The sequence below is a fragment of the Fusarium flagelliforme genome, assembly GCF_020744385.1.
Source record: "Fusarium flagelliforme strain FIESC 12 MPI-CAGE-AA-0113 chromosome Unknown B0J16scaffold_2, whole genome shotgun sequence".
In the NCBI taxonomy this organism is placed as follows: domain Eukaryota; kingdom Fungi; phylum Ascomycota; class Sordariomycetes; order Hypocreales; family Nectriaceae; genus Fusarium; species Fusarium flagelliforme.
Genome location: NW_025763504.1, coordinates 1,581,454 through 1,594,262, shown reverse-complemented (window position 1 = coordinate 1,594,262; position 12,809 = coordinate 1,581,454). Strand labels below are relative to the sequence as shown.

The window sequence follows — 12,809 nt, the reverse complement described above, 5'->3', positions numbered from 1 at the left end:
GCGTATTCTGATTGGCTTTGATGTCCCCTGTCGTCATCTCTCATTTGCTCAAGCTCCCTCTTTGAGGTGGCAGCACCGACCAACCCCCCCATAATGGCCCAAACGCCAGACCCAGACCCAGACCAGGCTGACGATCCAATCCAATCTCATCTCCATCTTGAAGCACCAGAATTCAACCTCCTCAACAACGGTATTTGCTTTCCGTGCCCGTTATATCGGCTTTATCATCGATCGCTTTTATCGACCTTATAATCGATAACCGCGGTCCGTATCTATCGCTACCTCGACAAGCATCGACTCGAACCTCTCCTGGCGCCATCGCGACCCGTCGTCCGTCTCCCCCGTATTGAGCTCGTTGTAGCTTGTAAACGTGATAATGGCGGCTGATGAAGGTATATGGCACTCACATGGCATCTCTACTTGTGCCACGTAAGCTAACTCGACATCAGCGCCGAACCTGAACCTTTCCCCTGAGGAGAAGCGTACTTATGGTCAACTCTTCCGACAAGCCGACTCCGAGAGTGTTGGTGTTGTGGTTGGTGAAATTGCTGTTAGGTTCTTCCACAAAACAGGCCTCGACTCCCGTATTCTTGGCGAAGTACGTCTAAAATATTGCTTAACCATCCAACTTCGGCCCACTTACACTTGATAGATATGGCAAATCGCCGATAAGGAGAATCGAGGCTTCTTGACACCAGCTGGCTTCGGTATCGCCCTACGACTCATTGGACACGCACAAGCCGGTCGCGAGCCTACCCCCGAGATTGCTCTCCAACAAGCTCCTCTTCCTCGATTCGATGGTATCGCACCTCAGCCTACAGGCGGCATTCCTCCACCTCCGCCTGTTCCCGTCAGCTCGCCGCCTCCCCCAGCTGCTCTTCAAGCCCAAAGCACTGGTGGACCGATCCGTATCCCACCCCTGACTCCCGAGAAGGTCGCACAATATACCGGTCTGTTCGAACGACAGCCTCTTCAAAATGGCCAACTCCCTGGTGACCAGGCCAGAGGTATCTTTGAGAAGTCTGGTTTGCCCAACGAGGCGTTGGGCAGAATATGGCAACTTGCCGATACAGAGCAGCGTGGGGCTCTCATCTTGACAGAGTTCATTATCGCCATGCACCTGCTCACCTCGATGAAGACTGGTGCTCTCCGATCTCTCCCTAATGCTCTCCCTGCTGGTCTTTACGAGGCTGCTTCGCGCCGTGCCCCCGCCTCTCGCCAACCTTCCACTGGTCCCGGTATCTCTTCTATTCCTCGACAGCTCAGCGGAACAGCCCAAGTACGCACAAACAGCCCTCTCGGCCGACCTCCCATGTCCCCTCAACAAAGCGGTGCTAGTGACTGGGTTGTGACCCCCGCCGACAAGGCTCGATTCGACCAAATCTATGCCGACCTCGATAAGGGTAACAAGGGCTACATTACAGGAGAGGAAGCGGTCCCCTTTTTCAGTCAGTCCAACCTACCTGAAGACTCCTTGGCTCAGATTTGGGATCTTGCGGACACCAACTCTCAAGGCCAACTTTCACGCGAACAGTTCGCCGTTGCTATGTACCTGATCAGACAACAGAGGACCGGTCGTTCAGTTCCTCTACCTACGACCCTCCCCGCCAACCTAATCCCTCCTAGTCTTCGTGGCCAGGTTCGCCCGCAAACTGCCACTTCAGCATTTGATCCTCCTCCTGCGCCCGTGATGCAAGCTCCCCCGCCTCAACCCAAGTCTGCTCTTGATGATCTGTTCGGCCTCGATTCGGGTAGCTCCACCCCTGCCCCTCCACCTCCTGCTCAAGCTCCTATGTCAACAGGAGGCTCTAATGCTAATGATCCCTTTGGTGGCGGCTCTTCTATGACACCCACTTCTCCTATGAAACCATCCCTGACAGGAACTGGTGGTTCAAGCTTCAAGCCATTTGTTCCGTCATCTTCCTTCGGTCGGGGATTGACACAGCAGCCTACTGGTGGTTCAACCGGTTCTGGTCAGAAGCTTTCTGCACCATCTGCTTCCGAGGATTTGTTGTCAGACAATGATGAGGCCAGCAAGAATATCTCTGAAGAAACCACTGAGCTCGCAAACCTTTCGAACCAGATTTCTTCTTTGGCCAAGCAAACTCAGGATGTCCAGGCCAAGAGGACTACAACTCAGAATGAGCTAAACCAGGCCACGTCTCAGAAGCAGAACTTCGAGCAGCGACTCAGTCAGTTGCGTACTCTCTACGAGAAGGAGGCGCAGGACACTCGTGCCCTCGAGGAACAGCTTAGCAACGCTCGAAAGGAGACCTCTAAGCTTCAAGCTGAATGCATGACACTTGAAGGCACTTACCGAGATACTCAAACTCAACACCAGCAAACACTGGCAGCTCTCCAGGCGGACCAGCAGGAGAACGCTAACCTCAGGGAGCGAATCCGTGTGGTCAACGGAGAGATTGCGCAGCTCAAGCCTCAGATTGAGAAGCTCAAGTCCGATGCTCGTCAGCAGAAGGGACTGGTTGCTATCAACAAGAAGCAGCTGTCTACCACAGAGGGTGAACGTGACAAGTTGAAGTCTGAGGCAGAGGAGCTTAACAAGAGCATCGATGACTTGCGTCAAGCAAACACCAGCTCGCCAGCTTCACCGTCGGCCCAGATTGCAAGCCCTGCTGCTTCCACTTCCAGCGCTAACAACCCCTTCTTCCGCCGAACCGCAAGCACTGATATCATGGGTGCATTTGCTTCTCCTCCTCCCACTAAGAATGTCTCTGACAAGTCTTTTGACGACCTCTTCGGACCTTCTTTCCCACCCAGTTCTTCCGCCACTCCTCCTCCAGCTGCTCAGGCTGCGTTCAAGCCCCAGCATACCAGTGCCTCGAACGCTAGCGCAGGTTCATACAACACTCCTCCTGTTCAGGGTTCTCCCGTCATGAGCCGCCAAGCGACTCTTTCTGCTGATCCTCCCGCGCCTCCCGAGTCGAGACAAATCAGCTCTAGCTTCTTGCCATTCCCTGACCACACTGAGTCTCTTTCGTCTTCTCGCCAGGTATCCCCTCCCGCTTCGCGTGCTGATGACCCTCTTCACGGTTCGGTTACACCTGTTCCTGGTGACTTTAAGTCTTCAGACAGCGTGGGCAGCGTCCCTGGAGCTTTCCCTGGTGATGATCTCGCCAAGTCTGAGAGCAAAGACACACTGTCTGCTCCTAACGACGCGCCTGCTGCCAAGGATGATGAATCGAAGCCTGCTGAGTCTGCTGATCCTTTCGGTGGTGCTGATGAAGCTAAGGCCAAGGCTGACTTCGAGAATGCATTCGCTGCATTTACAACTGCCAAGACTCAAAGCAAGCCTTCCCCCGAGGCGAATAAGTCGTCTGCTTTCGATTCTGAGTTCCCTCCCATCTCAGAGCTTGAGCGTGACGATGATGACGAGTCGGACTCTAGCAGCGACAATGGAGGCTTTGATGACAACTTCACACCAGCCTCTCCTCCTGCTAAGCCTACCACAGGAGATGCTTCCGAGTCCACACATGCAGCTCCTGCCAGCAATTCGCCACAGCCCGCTCAGGAGGCCAACTCTCCCCAAGAACCTAAGGCTACCAGGTAAGTGCTAACCGATCTGATTTGAAACTCAGAGGTGGCTAATACGAGAACAGCGCCGAGCAACCCTCATCGCCCGCCACCGTTACCGAATCTAACGCCCAAAAGTCATCTGTCGATGACATCTTTGGTGCGGCTGCCACTGGAACTGCCCCGGCGTCACAGCAAGCAGCTCCTTCTAACCCTCCCCAGGCCAAGGGGGGTTTTGATGATTTGGACAGTGACTTCGAAGGCCTAGAGGATGCTAAGGAGGGCTCCGTTGAAGAGGACTTTGCGAATATCTCTCGCTCTGGGTTGGATGACTTTAACCCTGTTTTCGATAGCAGCCCTCCTGGAAGCCAGACCAAGACCGAGTCTACCGCTTTCGGTAACGAGAGCTTTGACTTTATTTCTGCCAGCTCAACTGGACCAACTCAGCCTGCTACTGGGGCTCAGCAGCAAAAAGCCTCTGAGGCTCATGACTGGGATGCTATCTTCTCCGGTCTGGACTCACCCAGCGCTGCTGCTGCTCAACCCGCTGCTCCCGAGAAGCCAGAGGGCACCGAGCCTCATCCTGGTCAGCAGGCTATGAACCGCACCTTTTCAACCGAGTCTGAACACGATGACCCAATCTTGAAGAGCCTTACCAGTATGGGCTATAAGCGCTCTGAGGCCCTTGAGGCCCTTGAGAAATATGATTACGATCTCGACAAGGTAAATTCTAACGTGGATTTCTGTTACGAACATCACTAATATATCTCAGGCTGCGAACCACCTTGCTAGCCGCTCATAATTAGCATACAACCATAACGTTGTATCATATATCCTCGCATAAAGCGAGGGCTTAATGCTACCGCTGCATACTCCAGTTTCCTTACTACTGTTTTCCCCGCATCCTCCCTCATGGTTCTTTTGTTGAATAGCTTCTCTGGCAGCGAATTTTCCTTATGCGTCTTACCCCATTGTATATGGGATTGTTTCTCATCATCTGCCCACACATTGTAGTATCATGAAGATTGCTTGTTTGTTTTAGTCATTGGAGCATTTTTTGGGTTGCATTCTTCGAGTCTGCAGCTGTAGAGATATACCGTTTCGTGTTGTGTTGTCGGCTTAATGTTCAGGACGGAGCGAACACGAACAAGTCACAACAGTGAGGCTACATAAACAAGCTTAAATATCATTGTCGCTAAGTGGGCATGAAATAATGCCTATCATACAGATTTCCCGCAGTGTCTTCCTCTTTTCTCATGCATACCCAAATCGTGACTCGTCCTCTAGTTACTTACTTCACTCTATTCATAATAGTCTCTGGCCCACGCGCACTATCGATGTTGGCAGCCTCTTTCTTAACCGCCGCTACCATGGACCTCTCGAAATCATCTCTCGTCCTCAGTACAACCTCGACCCATTGAAGGTTCAGATCCCAATAGGCCATCTTGAAAGCTACATAAGCGTCAACGATGCCATCACGGTCTGCTGTCAGTAGACGTAGGAAGTGCTCTGTGACACGCCAGGTGTCCTTGATAGAAGCGCCGACCTCGGGCGATGGTAGGGTACTGAAGCACTCGAATGCAGTGGAAATGTCGTTGAACAACTTATCCTGGAAAGGATCGGTACGACGGAACTTTGCGCCCTTGTTGCGCACGGCGGATAGGTACCGGACCAGCAGCTCCTCGGCAAAGATCTCGATAAAGATGTCCACAAGAGAGTGGTGTAGTACCTGGCGGTAGTCGTTGACGTACTCTTCGAATGTCACCACCATCTGTTTCATAGCATTACTTGTGTACCAGCGAGGCGTGAAGAAGTCAGGCATGACCGTGCCAAAGTCCACCGTGAAGACGAGTTGGGCGAAGCGGGTGATGCACCATGTGCTGAAGTCGACGTAGCCATCACGCAACGTGTTAACCTCAGTATCGATACGTTCGAGGTATGCAGGTGACACATGCTGCTCGACCAAGCGACGGAAACTTGAGAGATAAGCCAGACGACCCTCATCTTCGTTGTCGTCGATGGAGGCGATCTGGTCATTGGCTGTAGCCACAAGCCAGTCCTGAAGCGCTTGGAAACCCTCCAGCTCAGGAATTTTACCTTCTTCGTAGGGGATAGCCTCCTCCTCAAGCATATTCTGCCACGATTGTTGTCGAGTGCGCAGACGAGCAAACATTGCGTCGATCACACCTTCAACGACGTCGGCGCGCTGTGAATTGGCAGCGGCGTCTACTTGCTCGCGCAACATACGCCATAGAGCGACAAAGTTCTTGGTTCGGAAATAGCCATACTCATCCTGATCCAAGTTGGAGCCCTCTACGTTGCGCTCTGCTAGGTCGCGCTTCTCCTGTGCAAAGATTCGGTCGATCCATTCGTCGAGGAACTTGATGATAAGCTCGCGGAAGTCACGGACAAGCTCTGCTTCACGGTTGTCGATGACCTGTGGTAGAAGCTCCTCTTGCTTGAGACCAATCTTTGCCATCTTTCGGTAGTACTTCTCTGGGAAACCAACGATTTCTAGAGTATGCGCCGATGATGCCTCGTTGCCATCTACCATGCCGACCAGGAAGTCATGCATAAGCTGATGGTAGACCCCTGCGTATGTCTTTACAATGTTCCACTTCTTGGGCATGAGATGCGACATTCCGACCTTGACAACATTTAGATCATTGAAATACCACTTCATAATCTTGTCGAGCTTGCTCGGGTCGTCGAGAAATTCCTCCTTTGCGCCGTCAAATTGCTGCTCAGCGCTGAGTCGAATGGCCTGTATGAACTTGTCTTTGTAGCCTCGGACCTTCTTCGCACCGTCCGTGATACTTTGGAATCGTGTAGCCATCTCCTTGTGGTCCTTCAGAGCTTCCTGCAGTGCCAGCACCCGTTGGTCGCTCGACTCCTCGGCTTCCATCACAACCGCAAATCGCACCACAAGACCATTGTTATCTTGCACAACGAGGTTGATAAGGTTCAGGGCAATGATACCGACATGCTCATCGAACCAATCGATCGTATCGTCCAGTCGCGCAAAGTAGTCGACCAGTGTCGCCTCAAGACTATCGTCGTCTGCCCTTTGTATCTGTTCCATAGCATCGTCACGAATATTTCTTAGTTGAGTGAGCTCGTAGTGGCACGGCAGTAAGTTGGGCATGTTGTCGTTATCTTCGTCGTCCTCCCTTAGCATAGCCTCCACACGCGTTATGCGCTCGTTGAACGTTTCCAAGTTGCGGCGCATCGTCTCGACAGCCCCAAAGTTACGGTGTGCTTGTGATACCAGATTGATGCTTGCAAAGTCCTTTATCATGTTTTGCGACTCAGAGCACAGCTTATCGATCTTGATCATTTCCTCCTTGATCATCTGTACTGTCTTTTGGCCATCGCTTAACCCCGTCATACCCGATTGAGTTGTCTCGAGCTGCTCTCGCAGACCGCTGCGGAGCTGTCCATCTACGGCGCCCTTCTTGCGTGAGAATTCTTGTTTAAGCGCAGGGATTTTGTCTAAATCGTCGGGATGCCGCAGCAGCTCTGAGAGCTTAGGCGCAGGTGTATCGTCCATTGTTGCGGCGTCGGCGTCGAGGGAGGTGATGGCGCCCAATCAAACCATGATGCGGGGGATTATTTCCGAGGGGTCGGTAGCTGGACTTCGAAATAGTATAGTCGTTAAACGACAGCGAAGGTTGGAATTGAAGCGAGCGTCGAGTATAGTTAAGGAAGTGGGATGCTAGGTCGCGGGGAGCTGTCACTATCCTGCCCCTAGATTAGTAGGTGGTCAACGTTCCATTGTGTGGCTGACAGCTAAGCACAGCCACTTTAAAGCTCAACGCAGTACAACATGGGAGACCAGCAAACATTCATAAGTTCAATATCTACAAATTATATAACGATTAGAATGCTAGGAGGCTCATACTTTTATCCTTATAAAAGTTGGTTGAAAGTACATATTTGTCCGTTCAAGATTAAGCAGAACTGGGTAGGAATAATACTCTATTATCAGACTCACAGCCAAGATCCAGCTATACCCATTTATTAGGAATTAGACTCTATATTTTGAGGTTTCTTTGTTAAATCTTCAATTACACCCGTCTTTTCACTCTTCAGTCACTGTCGCTCCCAGAGCTACTTGTGTCGTCGTCGTCATCTTCTTCCCCAAAGCTCTGCTCAGCAATAACATCGCCAGCCTCAAATGCAACACCAGCGTTATCATCCGACTGATCCCCGTCGTCGTCGCTGTTAACCTCTCCTTCTTCTATATCCCGGCCCTTGCCCTTGTTCCTCCTCTTGTTCGGCTTCGTAGAACCCTTCTTGGCAGGTGGGTTCTTTCTTTTGTTGCTACCTCCTGAGACAGTATTTTTAGGCCCCAGTGTAAAGCTTGCGGGGAGGCTCTGATCGTGATGGAGAACCCATATCGTGGGAAATTCGAGTACGCATGTGTTCTTAAGGATTTCTCGTAAACAATCCTCTGGGTCAAGCTTTGTGACGACAGGTTCGTGTGATGGTGAGTTTTGGTTCGCCAGGAAGTACTGAAACTGCCGCTTTTGAGCCTTGTCCTTCTGCGAAGGCCACATGCTGGGCTCTGTGTCGTGGTAGTTCATCCAAGTATCTGAAAACGGGTCTTGGAGGGCGAATGATCCAGATGACCATGTTGAATGTGTCGAGTCCTGCACTTGTCCGTCGAAACCCGGTCTCGGGGCTTTTTTGGACTGTTTTCCTTTCGCCTTTTCTTCTTGGTCCTCCAAAAACGCATGATAGGCCTGGTATAGAGGCATATCATCCATTACCTTGGACAAAGCCCTAGTGTTCTTCAACTCGCCATCTGTGGTGTCTTCGATTGTCATCCATTCCACCAGCCAATTGATCCTCATTGTTCGCCTGTTGAGTGTCGTAACGTTCTCCTGCTGTCTAGCCATACCCAATGGTGCACATTTGATGTTGATGTTGAGCTTCTTCAATCGCGTAGCCAAGTGCCTCTCAAACTCCCGACCCTTTGCTTCGCGCAAAACTCTAGTGACGAGAACTTTGCGTTTGCGACCATCTCGGCCAGGTTTCCATTTGACCTCTTGGATCGTCAACGGGCGCAACTCTTCCTGCTGCACGATCTTACGCTCCTCTACGAGCAGCTTCTCGGCGCGTTCGACGGATAGTTCGATTCCATGGAGGAAGTTGTAGTCGTGGTCGACGCCGGCGGCTGTGCGAAGTTTGGAGGGGGCGACGTAGGCTGTCGCATCGCGTTCACCGGAGCACTCAGACCAGTTTTTGTGTTTTTTTACACACCCAAGTGAACAGGTGCGAGTACCGCATCGTGGACATGTGTATTTCGGCGTTGAAATATGGCAAATGCCACATAAGGATGTAAGTAGTGGATCGGACATTATGAAAAAGTAGGCATGTAAGGAAGGAATTGGTTGAAGGAAAGATCTATGCGCCGCGACCGCATACGCAGTTGCAGCTAAGGGAAACTTTTTTGTGGGCCAATGCCTTATCTTATCATGGACGCCTTGATTCTTGAACTTGTACCTGTGCCGACGCCTTGTAAGCTGTATGCAGATGGCTAAAATCGCCTCAAGGCTACAATGGGTTCGTGGCCAAAGGTCAGGTTGTAAAACCCGTAGGCAAGTGAGCCGAGATGGATAGGCTTCACTCTCGTGGGAATACTTAAAGACCTTTCAGTGTCAGAATAGAAGGACGAGCTGATCTGAGTCGCTGGGATCTCGTTTACAATACACATATCACTGGAATAGAAGGGAATGAGTATTTTATCACTTGTAATTTGTATAGGTCATCATTAACGTTAAAAATGTGTTTCATTCTTGTGCCGTCCAGTAGACTAAGCTACGGAGCGACGCAGTAAATAAACACCGCTTCTTAGAAGAATACTCTAACAAAATGGAAAATGGCCGTCAAGCCCAGGTATATGAGCGAAAGCTGCTCATCAGATGAGACAGTAAATGGTTGTGATAGAAGATTGAAAAGGAGACATTAAACGCCGTGGCCCGCAGGTTTTGATCCAAGCATATCGCCAAATACAACGCAATTAAATAAATTATGAGAAACAGATGTATCCAAGCAATGCTCAGTTATCATCTAACACATTCAGCGTGTACCGCCAAGAGCGCTGATCCTGGCGCCTGATGGCCTATGCATCAGGGACTGTTGGTGCTGGAGCTGATGCTTAGATACGACGCCTGTCTCGTGTGAAACCGCCCCGTGGTCGGATCGATTCTCCTCGAAGTCCTCTTCGTCATCCTCGACAATCTTGGTGGGGATGTCGTCTCGGAGGTGATACTGCTGCGACGATCGCTCGGGAGTAGTAGCTGTAGAGGCAAAGGACATTGCTGTGCTGCTCCGGTTGGGAATGAGATCCGGGGTGGGAGGGATACTGGACGCCCTCCCTGAGCGCGGCGCCAGGAGAGACTCGTCTCCTGTTTCGGACGTGGCGGCGGAGTGGCCGTCATCGCTCGGGGTGGTAGAGATTCTTGAGTTCCGTCGGCTAGAACTCCCTAGTTCGGCATCATGTGCCAACTGCAGGCCCTCAACGGCAGCCTGACATTGCTCAGCAATGTTGCGCACAATGTGAGCGATAGCATCAGTCTTGTCCTTGAGGTGGCGGTCGGCCACATCGTTGAAGCTCGATGAAGAATATCGCTTGCTTCGGTGAGTTGAAGAGCTGGGGCTGGGGCTGGGAGTGAGACGGCTGGAATCACTGGTCTGGTTGTCCTCCTCGGTCTCGTCAAAGCCCTCCTCAATCTCATGAGCCAGATCGTCAGGCTTGGTAAGAGACTGGATAAGATGCTCCATGTGGTGGCTTTGGCCGCCAATGAGACTGCGGAGGTGAAGAACGACTCTTCGGGCCTCATCGCGTTGTCGCATGATGGTTACGTTGGTGTGCTGAAGCTGAGAAAGCTCCTTCTTGTTTCTCTTGCGCTCACGCTCAAGCTCTTCAGCAATCTCCTGCTGCAGGACAAGGGCCTCAAGAGCATCATCACGCTGCTTCTCAGTGCCAGTAAGGCGCACAGAGAGGCGCGCATTGTCATCCTTCTGCTGGTCAATGAGGCCAGCGAGGCGACGGTTCTCCCTCTTGTGCGTATCAATCTTAACCTTGAGGTCTTGTGTCTCCTTGGTAAGAGTCTCAGCAAAGGCCTGGAACTTGAGGAACTGTTGCTTCCAGCTCTCAAGCTCCTCCACGAGGTAGTTGTTGCGCTTGTTAACCTTGCTGAGCTCAGTGTCCATGCGACCCTTAAGGTTGATGAAATCCTGCCAGGCCTCAAGGGCATCTCGTGAGTATTGGTTTCTCTCGCGGACAATCTCGTTGAGGTGGCGCATTGACACCTTGGTCATGAGGGGCTTCTTGACAGATCCGCCAAAGACGGCCTTGATACCAGTGTTGCGTCCAAGCTTTTCACAGACATGATCCATGACAGCCATGACGGCATCCTGGTTCCACCACTCAGGATCTTGAATAGACTCGACCTCTCCGCGCATCACAATAATTTGACCAGCGGGAACGAGCTTGCCGCCACCGTAAGCGGATCGAAGATGTTGAGGAACTCCAGAGGGTGTGACGTCGCCGTTCAGGGCTTGTGTAAGACGGGTAACGAACTTGTTGCGTTGGCCGGCAGAAAGAGCGGTAGGGGGGCTGGAGGTGAGGACGAAATTGCGATCGAGGTCGACGACAAGAGCGTCGGTGGGAGCAGTAAAGAGCGAGCGGCACTCCACGGTGATACCGAGGATGTAAGGGCCAGGCTCCTGAACCAATTCCTTAGCGTGGCGAGCGTGGACAACCGGAACGTAAAGACCACTCCATTCGTAAACTCGGACGCAGTATCGCACAGTTTCGGCAGCCATGGTGAGCATAGCAGGGTAGTGGCTGACAAAGATAATTCGGCGTGTAGGAGAGATGGCCGCCTCGATGACGCCGACAATGTTAGGAATTGACAAACAGTTGAAGAGCGGCCACATAGCGAAGTTCTGGAAACCAGTGGGCGAAGAAGGGAACTGGTAGCACAGAGCATAGTCCTTCATGTCGATACGGACCAGATCGTTCAGGCGGGGAGCAGGGAAGCTGAGAATTCGAGAAACCTCCTCGGCGTGGAACAGGTTGGTAGCCTTGTTCCAGTGAATCCACATACCTCGAAGATAATCTCCCAAAAGGTTATACAGAGGGTAGCGAGAGAGGAACGACAAGCAGTAGGGAATCCAGTAAGTCTCATCAGGGTTATCATAGTAGTCACTCTCCGTCCTCTTGCGAAGCTCACGGATTGTCTCGGCCCTCTTCTCATCGGCTCGCGACCAAACGCGCAGGCAGATACCATACAAGGTGTGGGAAGAATCCTGCTGAAGAACAAAGGAATGGTGAACGCAGTGAGGCTGGCTTCGGCCTGTGCAGATCTCAACATCATGGGGGAAACAAGCCTATTCGGCACCAGTTAGCTATAGAAAATCATTAAGTTGAATGGAAAAATACGCACCCTCATGGCTGAGTGAAGAGCGCGAGCAATCTCATTGTCCTGCTCAAGGCGAGGGCTACTGCCCAGAATCTCGGGCAACCAGAACTGTCCAACAGCACCCTTCATGTGGCCAATCTTTCCTTGGGTTGGTGCAGGAGCCTTGACCCATTGCGAAGGTTCGCGGCCAACACCGCAGACCATATACGCATGTGTCAAGGTCTTTGGTGTTCGCTGTTGAGGCTTCATGTTGAGGGTTGAAGGAATAGGTTGCGTAATGCGCGAGTGCAGCGAAGAAGTTCGACTAGGGATCAGCAGGTTCTGATCTGGGCCCTGGTCGCGGGTGCTGGGCCTGCCATCGCGGTCGCTAGTCCGAGGACGGGTGAAGGAGGAATGGGTGTTCAGCGAAGGAGGCATAATGGCGATAATGAAGCGAATCGGTCCTTCGTCTCTTTCGTCAAATTGGGTATCGAATAATAACAATAGTCGTCGTCGAATTGATTACTTGGAGACTGCTATATTCGCAACTACAGCTCGTCTCGTTTGTCGAATTGGCGTTAACTGACTAGCAGGCAGTCCTTGGGTCTTCGCGTCGTGCCCGTTTTGGTTGAGGGCTCCGCTCCGCGCTCAAGGCTTCATTCAAGGCTCGAGTCAACCGGGCTTTGAATGGAAAAGCAAAGAAGAAGGGGAAGGAAAAAGAATGAAACTCGAAGAACGAGGGGGGGAGATGGGTAAAATGTATATGTAAAGGGAGAGAGGCAAGACCAACGGGGTGTACAGAAAGGTCCTGGTCCTGTCTGTAGTGGGCGTGTGGAGAGCTACCATGCAATAACACAGGAGCGA

At 51.8% G+C, this 12,809-nt stretch overlaps 4 protein-coding genes across 4 annotated transcripts; 1 reads left to right on the top strand and 3 right to left on the bottom strand.

The window, feature by feature from the left end:
* The first annotated feature begins 29 nt into the window (after nucleotides 1-29).
* B0J16DRAFT_360897 (uncharacterized protein) lies at nucleotides 30-4,721 on the top strand. The gene is made up of 5 exons (XM_046129727.1): nucleotides 30-392; nucleotides 450-598; nucleotides 653-3,564; nucleotides 3,618-4,254; nucleotides 4,304-4,721. The coding sequence occupies exons 1-5, from the start codon at nucleotides 377-379 to the stop codon at nucleotides 4,331-4,333; spliced, it is 3,744 nt and encodes a 1,247-aa protein (XP_045986168.1). The 5' UTR covers nucleotides 30-376; the 3' UTR covers nucleotides 4,334-4,721.
* On the bottom strand, nucleotides 4,722-7,244 carry B0J16DRAFT_332656 (exocyst complex component Sec6-domain-containing protein). The gene has a single exon (XM_046126737.1). The coding sequence runs from the start codon at nucleotides 7,079-7,081 to the stop codon at nucleotides 4,823-4,825; it is 2,259 nt and encodes a 752-aa protein (XP_045986167.1). The 5' UTR covers nucleotides 7,082-7,244; the 3' UTR covers nucleotides 4,722-4,822.
* A 254-nt stretch (nucleotides 7,245-7,498) lies between these two features.
* On the bottom strand, nucleotides 7,499-8,911 carry B0J16DRAFT_332654 (uncharacterized protein). Its single transcript, XM_046126736.1, has one exon. It carries the CDS (start codon nucleotides 8,892-8,894, stop codon nucleotides 7,620-7,622), a length of 1,275 nt encoding a protein of 424 aa, XP_045986166.1. The 5' UTR covers nucleotides 8,895-8,911; the 3' UTR covers nucleotides 7,499-7,619.
* A 583-nt stretch (nucleotides 8,912-9,494) lies between these two features.
* On the bottom strand, nucleotides 9,495-12,500 carry B0J16DRAFT_56774 (AEX-3 domain-containing protein). Its single transcript, XM_046134074.1, has 2 exons — nucleotides 11,991-12,500; nucleotides 9,495-11,934 (listed from the first exon to the last, which is right to left on the bottom strand). Exons 1-2 carry the CDS (start codon nucleotides 12,381-12,383, stop codon nucleotides 9,616-9,618), a joined length of 2,712 nt encoding a protein of 903 aa, XP_045986165.1. The 5' UTR covers nucleotides 12,384-12,500; the 3' UTR covers nucleotides 9,495-9,615.
* Between the last annotated feature and the right edge of the window lie 309 nt (nucleotides 12,501-12,809).

What these genes read in the sequence shown, in the direction of transcription:
- B0J16DRAFT_360897 (XM_046129727.1), top strand. An exon ending in ACTCCCGTATTCTTGGCGAA is followed by an intron (nt 599 to 652) that starts GTACGTCTAAAA and finishes TACACTTGATAG; the next exon opens with ATATGGCAAATCGCCGATAA. An exon ending in CAAGAACCTAAGGCTACCAG is followed by an intron (nt 3,565 to 3,617) that starts GTAAGTGCTAAC and finishes ATACGAGAACAG; the next exon opens with CGCCGAGCAACCCTCATCGC.
- B0J16DRAFT_332656 (XM_046126737.1), bottom strand. Translation starts at nt 7,081, where the DNA reads ATGGACGATACACCTGCGCCTAAGCTCTCAGAGCTGCTGCGGCATCCC.
- B0J16DRAFT_332654 (XM_046126736.1), bottom strand. Translation starts at nt 8,894, where the DNA reads ATGTCCGATCCACTACTTACATCCTTATGTGGCATTTGCCATATTTCA.
- B0J16DRAFT_56774 (XM_046134074.1), bottom strand. Translation starts at nt 12,383, where the DNA reads ATGCCTCCTTCGCTGAACACCCATTCCTCCTTCACCCGTCCTCGGACT. An exon ending in CTCTTCACTCAGCCATGAGG is followed by an intron (nt 11,935 to 11,990) that starts GTGCGTATTTTT and finishes GGTGCCGAATAG; the next exon opens with GCTTGTTTCCCCCATGATGT.